Source organism: Stegodyphus dumicola, chromosome 9 (assembly GCF_044657685.1).
Source record: "Stegodyphus dumicola isolate Sdum_Otavi_A_Nest chromosome 9, ASM4465768v1".
NCBI classification, from domain to species: domain Eukaryota; kingdom Metazoa; phylum Arthropoda; class Arachnida; order Araneae; family Eresidae; genus Stegodyphus; species Stegodyphus dumicola.
This window is the reverse complement of record NC_140776.1, coordinates 111,866,351-111,879,955: the sequence shown is the minus strand read 5'-3', so window position 1 is coordinate 111,879,955 and position 13,605 is coordinate 111,866,351. Positions and strand designations below refer to the sequence as shown.

The 13,605-nt window shown below is 32.8% G+C and overlaps 1 protein-coding gene across 1 annotated transcript in view; it reads right to left on the bottom strand.

Annotated features, from left to right (window-relative positions):
• Positions 1–13,244, bottom strand: part of LOC118200385 (RNA-binding protein 25) — a 72,469-nt gene extending 59,225 nt beyond the window's left edge. Inside the window, exons 1-5 of the mRNA XM_085823915.1 lie at positions 13,226–13,244; positions 12,476–12,602; positions 7,448–7,488; positions 521–622; positions 89–193 (exon numbers count right to left, since the gene is read on the bottom strand). Coding sequence (XP_085680041.1) covers positions 89–193; positions 521–622; positions 7,448–7,488; positions 12,476–12,566 — 339 coding nt within the window. The 5' untranslated portion in view covers positions 12,567–12,602; positions 13,226–13,244. The remainder of the gene's footprint in view (positions 1–88; positions 194–520; positions 623–7,447; positions 7,489–12,475; positions 12,603–13,225) is intronic.
• Positions 13,245–13,605: the final 361 nt, after the last annotated feature.

Sequence of the window (13,605 nt, the reverse complement as noted above, 5' to 3'; positions counted from 1 at the left end):
AGCATGATCCATCCAAAATCAAATTATTCTAAATAAGTTTATAAAATTCAGTTGTGCAAAACTTTTTAAACATAAAAGAAAATTTTACCTGCAATATTTGCCGAACTAAGGTGTCTGGAGCTCTATCAGTAATATTACCTACAAATACAGTTACCGGTGGGCCTTTTGGTAACTCTGGTTGCTCTACATGATTCTAAGGAAAATATAATATTCATTTTTACTCTCAACATATTTACATAATTTGTACATTTCTCTTACATATATAACTTAACATAAAAAAATTATAAATATGATTACAAACTAAAATATTTAACAGGCAAATATTTTTTTTTTTTAAGTGAATTTTAGAATGGTTTCACAGAACAAACAATGGAAGGATTTGCAATTACATCATAAATTATGTTATGTAAGAATTCAGCAAGAAATTCTGTAACTTCAACTCATTGGTTTTTCACATAATTTATCTACCAATGTAAACAAACAATACACAATACTAAATAAGAATTTAATTTCTGTGTACCTCATATTTTCTGTATGTGTTTTGAGTATTTATCTTTTTCACAGTTCTTTGTTGAGGCATTGGAATTGGAGCTGGCATTGGCATTGCAACTGGTGCCATCATCTAAAAGAAAAACCATACATTAAATCAGAGTTTCTTAAACTGTGGGAGGGAGACGCCAAATATTTTAGTAGTTTTGTTACTTCTTTTAACTTATAATAATTTTACAATTACCAAATATTTTTACACAATGCATCTTAAAATAGATAAAGACGAGAAAATACAGACAAAGAAAAAACGAAAACATTTCAATGCATTCTTTATATAATACAAACGCTCATTTTACTTGCTTTGCATGTGACGGTGTCATTTTTTCTGTTACTTATTTAAATTTGTCACATTGTTCGTCTTGAAATTAAAGTTAATGACCTAAAACTGCAATAGTATTTTACAGTAAAAGAAAAAAAACGGACAGTTTCACTCACGCATGTGTTGGATTTGAGCAATTCTTATGGGGTCCCACAAAATTTTCGTATATATTACGGGGCCCTCAGGTCACGAAAAAAATCTCAGTGATAAAAAGGGGTCACAGATGAAAAAAGTTAAAGAAGCCCTGCATTAAATTATTCATTTAGATTATTTACAATGTGAAAAAGAATCACCAGATTAAAAATATCACACTTTAACTATACACACAGTTTATAAAAAATTTAAAGATATCCAGAAAATGATAACTGATGCAGGAACAGTTCTAAATTATACATCAAGTGATTTAATGGGCAGTTTAAAGAAACACCTGAAGTTTATGAAACATGAGCACACAGACACCTCGGGATAACCAAAACAGGTATTGACAAAATACTTTGTTACGAAATCACGGACATATTTTAAACATAAAGTTTTAGCATGCTGCAGAAAACAAAAGTTAATCCTGGGATGTTCAAACTTGAAAAGAAATTTTGCATATAAACTTTAAAAAAAAAAAAAAAAAAACCAATCTGAAATGTTTCAGATTTTAAATTACGTAAAAAGGGGCGTTTTTTAACATTTTGTGTGTTACCTTTCTTTATTAAATATCATGTTCCTCACACTTAAATTATAAGATCCAGTGCAACAGCAATATCGCAAAATAGTTTTAAAACGAGCATATCTTCAGAATTTCCGATACAGAGACTCACGCGCTGGAGATAAAAATGTTTTTTCTGCACAACGTTGCCATTGCTCGCTTTGAAATCCTTGAGTTTGTTAATCAAAAATTCGTCAAAGTTTTAAAAAATAGGAAATCGATCATAAAACAAATTTCAAATTTGGTCTTCCACATGCTCATATTCGTTGGAGGATTACGTTATTCAAAATTCGATGACTCTATGTACCGTTGTTTTATCACAATACGAGAAATATACATACATTTATGCAGATTTTTCATTATTTAATTTCTTCAAATATAATGCAGGACTCTAACATTTTGTGGCAACAGTTTGAAAAGTGAACCGACATTTATGAGTCCGACGCAAAATGCCAAAACGAAACTAATAGTTCTTCGGGATTCAAATCCCTTTGGACTAAAAAAAAAAAAAAAAAAGTTATAAAATATTTGTAAAATGCTTCCTTTTTCTTTTTTCTGAATGAGTATACATGATTTTAAAATAGTTTAGATACATCCTTATCAAATTTGGAAGATTATTGCAAAATTGTTAACTTTATACTAAGAATGTTCTTTCTATTATCTACTTACTTTTTGTGTACAATGTACTGAATGGAATACTCTGAAAGACACTTTTTAAAATTTGTTTGCTATATACGAGGCGTATTCGGAAACTAAGTACCGTTTTGAAAAAAAAATAGTAAAACAACTTTTTCGAATCCAATTTTATTTTTACATGAAAATACATGTCTTAAACTATTTTTGAACATAGTTTCCGCCAATGATCAAACACTTGTCATAGCGGGTGACCAGTTTTGTATACCATCGTCAAAGAAACTTCCCGCCAGTTTCGATAACCACGACTCCACAGCATTTTTCGTCTCATCGTCAGATCCAAAGCGCTTGCCACCAAGCTTGCGCTTCATGTGCAGGAACAAGTGATAGTCGGACGGCGCTGTATGGCGGGTGATCGAACTGCTTCCAATGAAACTGTCGAATTAACGATTGAGTGACACCAGCAGTATGGGGCCGAGTATTGTCATGGAGCAACACAATTCCTTTACTGAGCATTCCTCTTCGTTTGTTTTGAATGGCACGCCTTAGGTTTGTTAAAGTCTCACAATATCGTCTCGCATTAATGGTTTCACCTCTGGGAAGAAATTCAGTAAGCAAAACGCCTTTCCTATCCCAGAAGACAGTGCACATAATTTTTTGTGATGACATTGTCACTTTGAACTCTTGTTTTTTCGGAGAATGAGTGTGTCTCCACTCCATCGATTGTTTCGATTCTGGTGTGAAATGACACACCCAAGTTTCATCACCTGTCACAATTTGGTTTAAAAAGTTTTCTCCCTCATCACTGTACCGCGTGAGAAATGTTAGGGCACTACCAAGTCGCTTTGTTTTGTGAACATCAGTGAGCATTTTTGGAACCCATCGGGAACACAGTTTGCGATAATTCAAGCGGTCAGACACAATTTCGAACAAAACAGTACGTGAAATTTGTGGAAATGCCTCTGAAAGAGTTGTCATTGTGAAACGTCTGTTCTCATGAATTGCTTCATCAACTTTCCTTACCAAATTATCGATGACAACAGAAGGCCGACCACTCCGAGCCTCGGCGTGGACATTTGTTCGACCTGCATTAAACACTCTTACCCACTTTCTCACCATTCCATCACTTATCGCGTATTAACCGTAAACTTCTGTCACTTGACGATAAATTTCGGCCGGTTTAACATTCCTCGCGTAGAAAAATTTAATCACGACACGAATCTCACAGTCAGCGGGAGAACTAATTGTCTTAAACATTTTGAATGTGCACAGGAAACTGAAAACACAACATAGAGCAACCAAAATGGCGACAATTGAAAGTCAGTGAACAAGAAAGACTAGTGCGCATGCGCGGGACGCCTACCACAGCGCTACGACAGCGCTCGAATGAAACGGTACTTAGTTTCCGAATACGCTACGTATTATTTAATAAAACATTACAACATAGCTTCAAACTCTACCAGTTTTTTGTCACATCTCCGAACAGATCACCCCGAATCTCCCAGTTTTTAGCTTATATTAATCAAATATTTTAAGCAGTTAACCAAATTTATGGAATTAATAAATAAACTTCTGCTAATTTTGCTCCAACTCCTAATGTTTTTTAGCATAATTTTTCGTCTTAAATGTATTTGATCTGAATTGTCTCAATCTACTGAAGGCATCTAAAAAACTTAATATGAATCAATACATACCTGCATGTAATTTTGTTTTATCTCAATATAGGGTAACATTGCCAAGTGTATCTACACAACTGCATATACATGAATTATTAACTTTAGTTTTATTGAACTGATTTTGATAAATTAAAGCTTCCATGTTCAGGATTTTCTCAATATAAAAGTGTAAGAAAATTAGTAAATGAGATTAGCCAAAGAAAATAAAATTTACAATATCTAATTAATGTGCCGTACATCATAATTAAGTTACAAATAATTCATCAACCTGAATCATGCATTACAAAGCAAATTAATGCCAATCTGGAGTTCATTTGGATGTGATGCCATTGCAATGCATGAAAACCACACAGGAAGTTTCCCGTTTGGAGAGCAAGAACCTCCCGTCATTTTCATATTGCATGGTTGGCAGTTATATTATAACATTTTCTTTACTAAACACAACTAAGATTTCACTTGACAATTTATTATAGTATTATCTACTTATGATATAGGAGTAGCATTTTTCATATATACTGATAAGCAATTACCATAAAAATAACTGTTTGTTACTGTTTAGGGCAGGTTAATAGAGTATGGCAAATCAGTAAAAGGACTATGATAAGGGAAGCTTTTCTTGGTGGGTTATCTTACTTTTTAAAACAAAAATGTAATTTTTCAAAATAAAGAGAAATTTTAGTTTATTACTCAAAATTATAAGTTAAAAACAGCAATAATTCTATTTATTTCTATTTAAATAAAATTGAAAATTGATGTTTTTGAAAAGATGAAAGTTGGCAATTTTACTTAAACACAAATGATTCGTATTTTTTCAGTAAAGACAGGTATACATTTTGCTTCACGTGCATTTCTTACAGAATCAGGTGAACCAACTGTCACTGAAGAAGGCTCCTAGGCTTGTTTAGCCTCATCCTGAGTATAGCATAATAACAGTTTGTACACAGCATTTCATAGTGAAACCAGATGAAGGAAATGACAGCTGGCAATAAACTCAGTCCAAAAGTTCATAACAGTAGTATAGAGAAAATAAAATAGACTTGATATGGTGATTGCAAGGAAATAACAGCTGGCAATAAACTCAGTCTAAAAGTTCATAACAATAGTATAGAGAAAATAAAGTAGACTTGATGTGGTGATTGCAAGGCGAGGTGAATCTTGACAGAAGGGCTCATGAATGATAAAGCAATTATAATCAGAACTTAAGCAGGTAGTCAGATGAGTGCAGCAGTGATGCAGAATGGTCGATGAATGGTGCTATATCAGAGCAGATGACACAGCTTCTTCATGTGGAGTATGTGTCAGCTTGACATGTGATTCTAAGGAGATTCAGGATTGGAGGAGAGATAGGTCTAACACAAAAGCAATTTAGACAATAGGGAATAGAGGCAGGGGACTCTTTAGAACCACACTTTTAAAAGCGATTAGCTAAAAATAAAATGGGGAAGGAAAAAAAGTAATATAACGAAAAATAACAGCAAAAAATTACCATCCAGTATATCCCTACGAAACAAATATAAACATAATCTCTTCCAAGAAATTCATTCTGAAGTCACTAGACAATATATATACAGTGAACCTCAGTACATGTCATTAATCTGTGCTGGATACTTGGCTGCATATCAAATAATATTTTCAAATACGAAATAAAGGAAAAAGAATCTATACTTATAAAAAAATCCTACTGTTATTATAACACTTTTTAATACAAATACAAACGCAGTGGGTATATGTATACCATACATGAATGGAGCACTGCACGTGATATTGTACAAAAAGCAATTTTTCAGCATGTTTCTGATCTTTGGTAATTCCTTTCACCTTCTTTTCAACATCAGCCAATTTAATGGTATCTTTGTTTTTCACAACCCTAAATACTGTCATTCTCAGCATACAATATGCAATAGCTAAGTTCCACATGTGAATGTCATTTTCATATTTTTCCATAATATTTTTTCCACCTCCCTGGTAATGGGTTCTTAACTATTTTTTCACTGCTCCTACTCATCAACTTTCTTAAAACTCATTGTTAATGACTTTACAGAAAATTTATACATAAGAACACACAAAAATCATACGAAAATTTAGAGTTGCAGTGTAGACTGTTTACTGAATAGTAATGCCAGGCATAATGACGCTCATAGTCAGGTATCATGGCCTCAAGAAAAGGTGAGCACCTGTAGTGTGTCGCACATGCACATTTCCATACAAATGGAACACCAAATAAAAATTTTCACATCCACCCAGAATGTATACCAAGTTGGACACCTTTCTAAGGTTACTTACACTGACAAGCCAAAACATAATGATCATCCACGCATTTTTTAATGAACTTGTCCGGATGACATGAAAAACACTTGATTAAGTGCGAATGGTGTTTAACTGCTGCTGGAGAAGGTCAGGAATCCTTCTTTCACTTTTCTTTTTGTTAGTGATGGGAAACACAGCTAATCTAAGCAAATTCGATAGAGAGCACATTGTACTCGTGAAGACTAGCAAAGAGTTTCTCAGAAACAGCATGACTGGTAGGTTGTTCATAATCTGCCATTGTTAATATTGGTGCAAAATGGATAAATAACAGTGAAACCAGCAGAAGCCATGATATTGGACATCAACAAAAGAAAAATGACGTCATAAGACTGTCCTGCTTGGTTAAGAAACTGGTGCTAGATACTGGTTCAGTTCACAGCCCAATAAAATGCAGGTCAAAAAGCAAGTGTTTCAGAACACACAGTTCAAGCAGTCACAGTTGGATATTAGACTCCACAGCGGATATGCCATACGTGTGTGCCTCTGTTGATCAAGCATTATTATCAACTATGGCTACAGTGAGCATGGGAACACTGACACTAGACCATGGATCAGAGGAAGAGAGTTGCCTGGTCAGATGAATAACAATTTCTCATTCATCACGTCAATGGTTGTGTCAGGGTATGCCATCTTTTAGAAGAACAGTTGCTCTCCCATGTACAGTAGGTCATACACTGGCTGGTGGTCACTGTATTATGCTTTGCGGGATATTCTCACGGGCGGTTCTGAGACCTTTAGATGTAGTAGAACAGAACATGAAAACTGCGGACTTATCTGCTCATCAGCTGCACCCTTACATGGTGTCTGGCTTCCCTGATGGAAATGGAATTCTCCAGCAGGACAACACCCCATGTCACAAGGCTCAAATTGTGTTGGAGTGGTTTGCCGTGACCACCTAACTCACCAAATATAGATACAACATATCTGGGAGTCATGCAGCAGGCAGCTCGGAGTTCAAACACCACCATGTAGAAATATTTCGACATTGCATGACTTTAGCTCAGACATATAACATGTCACCAGTCATCTACCAAGAACTTGTAGCATCCATGCAAAGGCGAGTTGCAACTATTTTGCTGGCCAAATGTCATGTAATGCTTTATTGAGGAGGTAGTTATAACATTTTGGATCTTCAGTGTACACCGAAGTACCACTGTGTACGTGTATATATATATATATATATATATATATATATATATATCACACAAACTTTATAATGAAATTTTGAATTTTTATCAATATTTGAGACAAATAATTTATACTCACAGGTGCTGGCATCATACCGACGGTCATGGGAATCATACCACCTGAAAAAATTCAGACAATAATTAATATTACCATACCTACCAACCTCTAAAGATAAAAATTCAGAAGATTTCTCCAAAATTCAGAAGAACATGAAGAATTAATATCATGCTTTGATATTAAAAAAAAATAACAATTTATACAAATAGAAAAAAGAAAATTGTACTTACATTAGTAAATCTCAATTAAGTAGTAACTAAAAAATTTATTAGGAAACATAAAACAAGAACTTAATGTTACACAAAAAAATTATTGCAATGAATCTAGAGTGCATTTTTTTACTTTAGCCAAAAGTTCTTTGGAAAATTTCCTGTCAAAACAATTAGTTTCCTCATAACATTTAGCAATTAAAATGTTTTCTAGAGTTTTTGGTGAAATTAAAGAACGAAACATAGTTTTGTTTTCATTTCATTAGAAACATCACAGAAATATGTGACAACGATGGGGTAAAGCTTCCAATCGCTGTCGTTGATGCCATCGATTGACATCGAAAATGCTGAATTCTGGAGTCATAAAAAATGGATTACGATCGTAAAATCGTAGACAAACGCGTTTGGCAGGTATGTATTACTGAAATTACATAATGTTTTTTTTTATAAGTAAACATAAAGAATAAATAAACTTTCAAATTGCTGCATTTTAAAAGGCAACTGATTAAAACTTTTTTTTACAATGTAAATAAAAATCTGCATAAATAAAAAATGATTATACATAATACGAGTATGATGGAATATGGCTTAACTGCATATTGACGGAAAGTAAGTTTCTAAATCCTTTATTATGCCATGTTTTCAATTTTTCGATAAGAAACAATACAATCATTCAAAAATGTTCCCTTCTCTAAAAATCATTAAAATTAAAAACAATCTCATCTGGCCAGCACGACTTCCCACTAATTCCATACAGCTGCTAAAATAGCAACAAGCTTTAAGAAAATCAGTTAAAATGATCCCAGCATACTTGCCAACCTATGACACTCAAAAAATCAGGAGATTTTTTTAAGAAATCAGGAATTTTTCACAATGTTAAAAAGACTTTTAAAATGATAAAGTTTTTAATAATGAATTAACTTTAAATAGTTACTAATTCTTAAATACAAGCAACACAAAAATACCTTACACATAAAACCAGTTTTATTACTTGATCATTTAAAAAACAAAACAACAAAAAAGACATTTTAATCAGTTTTTGTACAAACGTTACGAACAGTGGCAGAATTTGCTTTCATTGTGAAAGAAACTTCATAATTTTGTTCACAGCAATTGCCACACAGGACTGCTTTCACTAATAAAAGTTTTTCTAATGTGTCATCACTAATATCACATCTAAATTTAGTCCTCATTTTCGCAACAACACTGAATATCCTCTCACACTCTGCATTACTATGTGGAACTGTTATAAGATGGCCAACATAATTCTAGACAGTTTACTATATTTTTTAAAATTCCATCAGCACCTTTCAGTTTTCCAATTAAACTCCACTGAGTGTCAATCTTAGTTGATTTTATAACTTCATCCAAGTTTTCTAATTGTAAACTGCAAAATTGCGACTGCAAGATATCAGTGGCAACATCAATATCATCATCTTTCATGATGAAGTAACACAGGAAGTCTGTTCAAAAAGTACCTTATATCAGAAAAAGAGGCACTTGCTAGAGCAGAAACATCAGCAACTTTAGCATGCAAAATCACTTCATTGTTGACTGGAAATTTATGTAGTACGTAATCACATACTCAACAGAAGTAACTTCTAACATGAAGATAAAACTTATTTTTGTCTTCTTCTGAAAGTTCTTCTACTACTTTTGTAGTTGCAGCTCCTATTACCAAATCTTCATCTTTTCTTCTGATTTTCTTTTTCACCATAAATCGCATCACATATAGAATTACAAGAAAAAGGCTCCAGTAAAAAGGCAGAGAACAGACATTCTGCATTAATAACTTTTTGGTCCTTTGTTTTCGAAGAAAAATTTAATTTTTTGTTTTTTCAAAACAACTTATGTTGTCCTTGTGTTTTTGTGTATGCACATGACTGAGAACATCCACCCTTCCACAATGCGAAATTCAAAAATCGCAACGACAGATGGTACACATTGCAAATTTACTACATTTCCTTGAGGAAATAATGGAAGGAATGTCAACTGTGTACGATTTTTGAAACGAACACGAGTATTTCACCTTTTTCGCAGACATAACACAAGATGATAATTTCTAAAACTATTTCCCGAAGGCATGTGTAATCACACAACTCAGGACAAGATGAACGTGTAATCATACAACTCAGGACAAGATAAACTAAATAACTAAAGAACATCCAAATAACAGCCTTGAGCTTGCTTGCTTTGTACTCATTGGCTAATATATGCCAGATGACACGCAGTGGAGCTCGATGCCAATTGGAGAACTGGAGAACGACGTTTCTGGATACGTACGCTCTCTCACTCACAAAGCAGAAATTCTCATCTGATTTGCAATGTTTTGTTTTAGATATAATCTAGAGAAAATTCAATTGCTTTCAGACGTCCAAAATTACTTTTTTTGTTCATATAACGAAATATTAAGCCATGTTCCATAAAAATCGTGAGAAATTTTAAGAATAAGAAAAAGTCGGGAGAAATATATTGTAAATCGGGTTGGCGGGAGAGCGGTAGAAAATCGGGAGAGTTGGCAACTCTGTCCCAGTAAAAAAAATACAACCAGTCACGCCCAGTTTATCACTTGTAATTCAAATGTAATTTGTTCAGAAATTTTATGTTTCAATGTTAATTACTTACATTACTCATTTCTCCCATATAACTATACGTGCTCATGTAAAAATATGTTTTCATGTTTTGATTTGAAAATACTCCTCAATCATAGTGTATTCTCTTCATAAATTATTATGAAAACCAGTGACTTAACCCTTTCCGGCACGCTACTCTTTAAAGTTGGAATTTTACCAAAGAAAATTTGTAGGCAGTCTATTTAGGACTAGGAGAGTATGCAGGTATAATTTTACAAAGATTGCCCAAACCACTTCCATTTTCTGGGTGTGTCCGAAGCAAACACACTAAGCCGCGCGAGCTGCTATAGGTGAGCATTGCTGTGAAGGACATATTATAGTAAAATACTTTGCATATGAATTAAAAACAGTAGAATCTGATCTCTGTAGCAGATTTAGCACAACCCTGGGTGCACCACGGAGAGGCCTGCTACTCTACACCCCCCCCCAAAAAAAAAACCCGGGAGAAAAAAAAAAACCCTCATTGCTTTGGCAATGCTGAAGCCTCTCCGAGCCATTTACACAATTTTAAATTTTATAAGAAAAATAATTAAAATACTATAATATTTACAATTAATTATTAACTAGAAAAAATAATTATTAAACATATATACAAATAAAAATCTACAGAAATTGAAACTAATGCACCATGAAAACAAGAGAAAAAATAAGTGAAAACAAAGCACCGGGGTCTTCAAAACCAAAAACAGAAAAGAATAAAAACAAATATAAATAAATCTGCGCTCTCATCCTCCTCCGTGTTTGAAGCACGACACCAGATTCTGTGACTCACACGCACGTGACAAGGAGTACCAGTACAGTATTTTCAGTCCCAACACACCATACACTGAAGGCTTCACTGTACGTAATATTTCAAAGATAAAAATTAAAAGTAATACAGAATACGCAGATTAGCATACAAACAACAAAATTATATAAAGATTGTTTTCACTGATATTCTTTATATTTCAGTGTCTTTAAAAACAGCATATATCTCAACGTTAATGATTTGCTTGTGTGGTGCTGCCATTTATTATTCATAAAAAAAGATTAAAAGTAACCATTAGTCTAGTTTTCATGACATTTATCGATTATTTCAGTGTCTAAAGAGGGAATATTTTTTATATGTTCAAAACGAACACACTGTGCCGGAAAGGATTAACAATCACAAAATTTTTAAAAGCAGCATTATCTGCAAAATGTTCAATTAAGTGTTGCCATACATTTCCTTTTTATTTATGCTGTATCATTTCTTTAAAAATAACTCACAGTGGTAACATTTTGCGGCAGCATTTTATTTGAAAAGTGATTGGAAACAAAAGTGAAATGAGCAGAAAATTAAGGATTGAGGTTAATAAATTTAAATCCTTCATAATGAGAGCTCATCTTCATACTGAACTCGTTCTCTTTTCATTTGATATAATTCCAATAACATAATAAAAAGCTATAAATGTGATATGCTATTTTCAAATTTACAAATGCAAAGTTTTGGATTATCTCACAACATAATTTTTTTTTAATCTTTCAGAGCTTCAGGATTATCGATTTTAGCAAGTCTAATATGTTGTTCCTACTGATACAAAAGTCTTAAATACTAAATTTGAAAACTTTTAGATAATGTTTTTAACATATAGTTTTGCATTAAAAACTGTTATGGACTTCCAAGTCTGTCTAGTTTTACTCGAAATTTTTGGATGTTTCAAATAAGAGTTACTGTGGATGAAAAAACTTTTAACACATATATGTACAGACATCATTGTAAAAATAGTAAAAATGTGTTGGTGGGACCCTAACTCGTACTTATTCATGGAAAACTCAGTACTGAATTTTTGGACCAAAAACAATACCTTCCTTACTTATGCATATATGTTGGCAAGAGACAAAAATCACTAACTCTCCATATTACCAACTGTAAGCCAAAATAATATGAAGAATTCTACCCTATCAAAGATAATCTTCTGTCCTCAGAACATTCTAAATACAGCTTTTGGTAAAATTAGAGCCTATCAAAAAAAGTAAAAATTGATGAAAGCCTTTTTCCATAGCTCAAAACAAAGCGAGTCAAATGCTTCTGCAGCAAAGCTATTCGATAGATTGTGCAGTAAGAACTGCAGTTGAAGTATGGTATGGAATTCCACAGAAACAACTGGCTCAATTTCCGCCAACTTTCATGGTCAACAGGATAGCATGCAAATAACAAAATTCCTAAACAATGATAAATTACTAACCCATAGGAGGAACTGCATATGGTGGTGGCATCATTGGTGGAACTGGCGGCATACCAGGCATTGGCAAAGGTGGTCCTGGAGGGAACGACATCTTCGGCACAGCTTTAATGAATTTCAGTGGAAAAAACTAAAAACAAAACATTCAACTAAATACACCCAATATAATAAAATATCAGATCATCCTGGAAAACTAAATTCATATTGAATTATTCTAACAATTAAAAAATTAAAACAGAAAGATGCATGTAAAAACATTTACTTGTTTATCCACTCAACATACAAAATTAACATCACATTAAAGAAAAAATGAGCACATTAGTTAAAAATTCATAACAGATAGTAAAAAATATCATTAAGAAGCCTTTCCTAAGTTACATATTGGTTAATAATACTTTGTATATTATGTGCAGCCTATTAAATTTGGTGTGAATGAAAACATATATCAGAAAGAATCAGTAAAAATCAACAACAGCATATATTCAACACATAAAAAAAACAACTAAGAAATAACAGTAGTAATAAGCTCAGAAAAGTAGTAGGAAAGCTGAAAGGAAAAGACAAATTTTGACATATCAGAGAAATTGCTTAATTTTTGCATGGAAAAAATGCTTAAAAAGGGAGGAAGATAAATTACCTCAAAATTTTAACCTCTAGCTAAAATTAGGAAAAAAGTCAAAAAGGATTATTAAATACAAGTATTAAAAAGGAAATGAAAATTAGTGAAAGAAAAATAAATTAATATTAACATACCCTATTACTACTACTTAGCCAATGTGCAAAATGACTACAGATAAAAATTCTTCCTGTCAACAGAGTACAAGCAAATAAACATTTATGTAAAATGAAATGCAGGCATGAGCTAATCTGAATTCTGAAAAATAACATGCTTCAAACTGGAAAGCAATAAACACATAATAATACTAAAGCACACAACAGTAGTAAAGATCTAAAATTTAGCATAATCTTCTAATTACATTTGCTGTATTGTGATTTCTTCAGAATAACATACTATTAGCACTAAATTTCCAAGTGACTTATCACAGTGTCTATATTTAAGCTCTGTCTGATCTCTAGAAGCAAGCAAAGAAATATTAGTGTGACAATGGAACATTCTTAACGAGCTAATAATA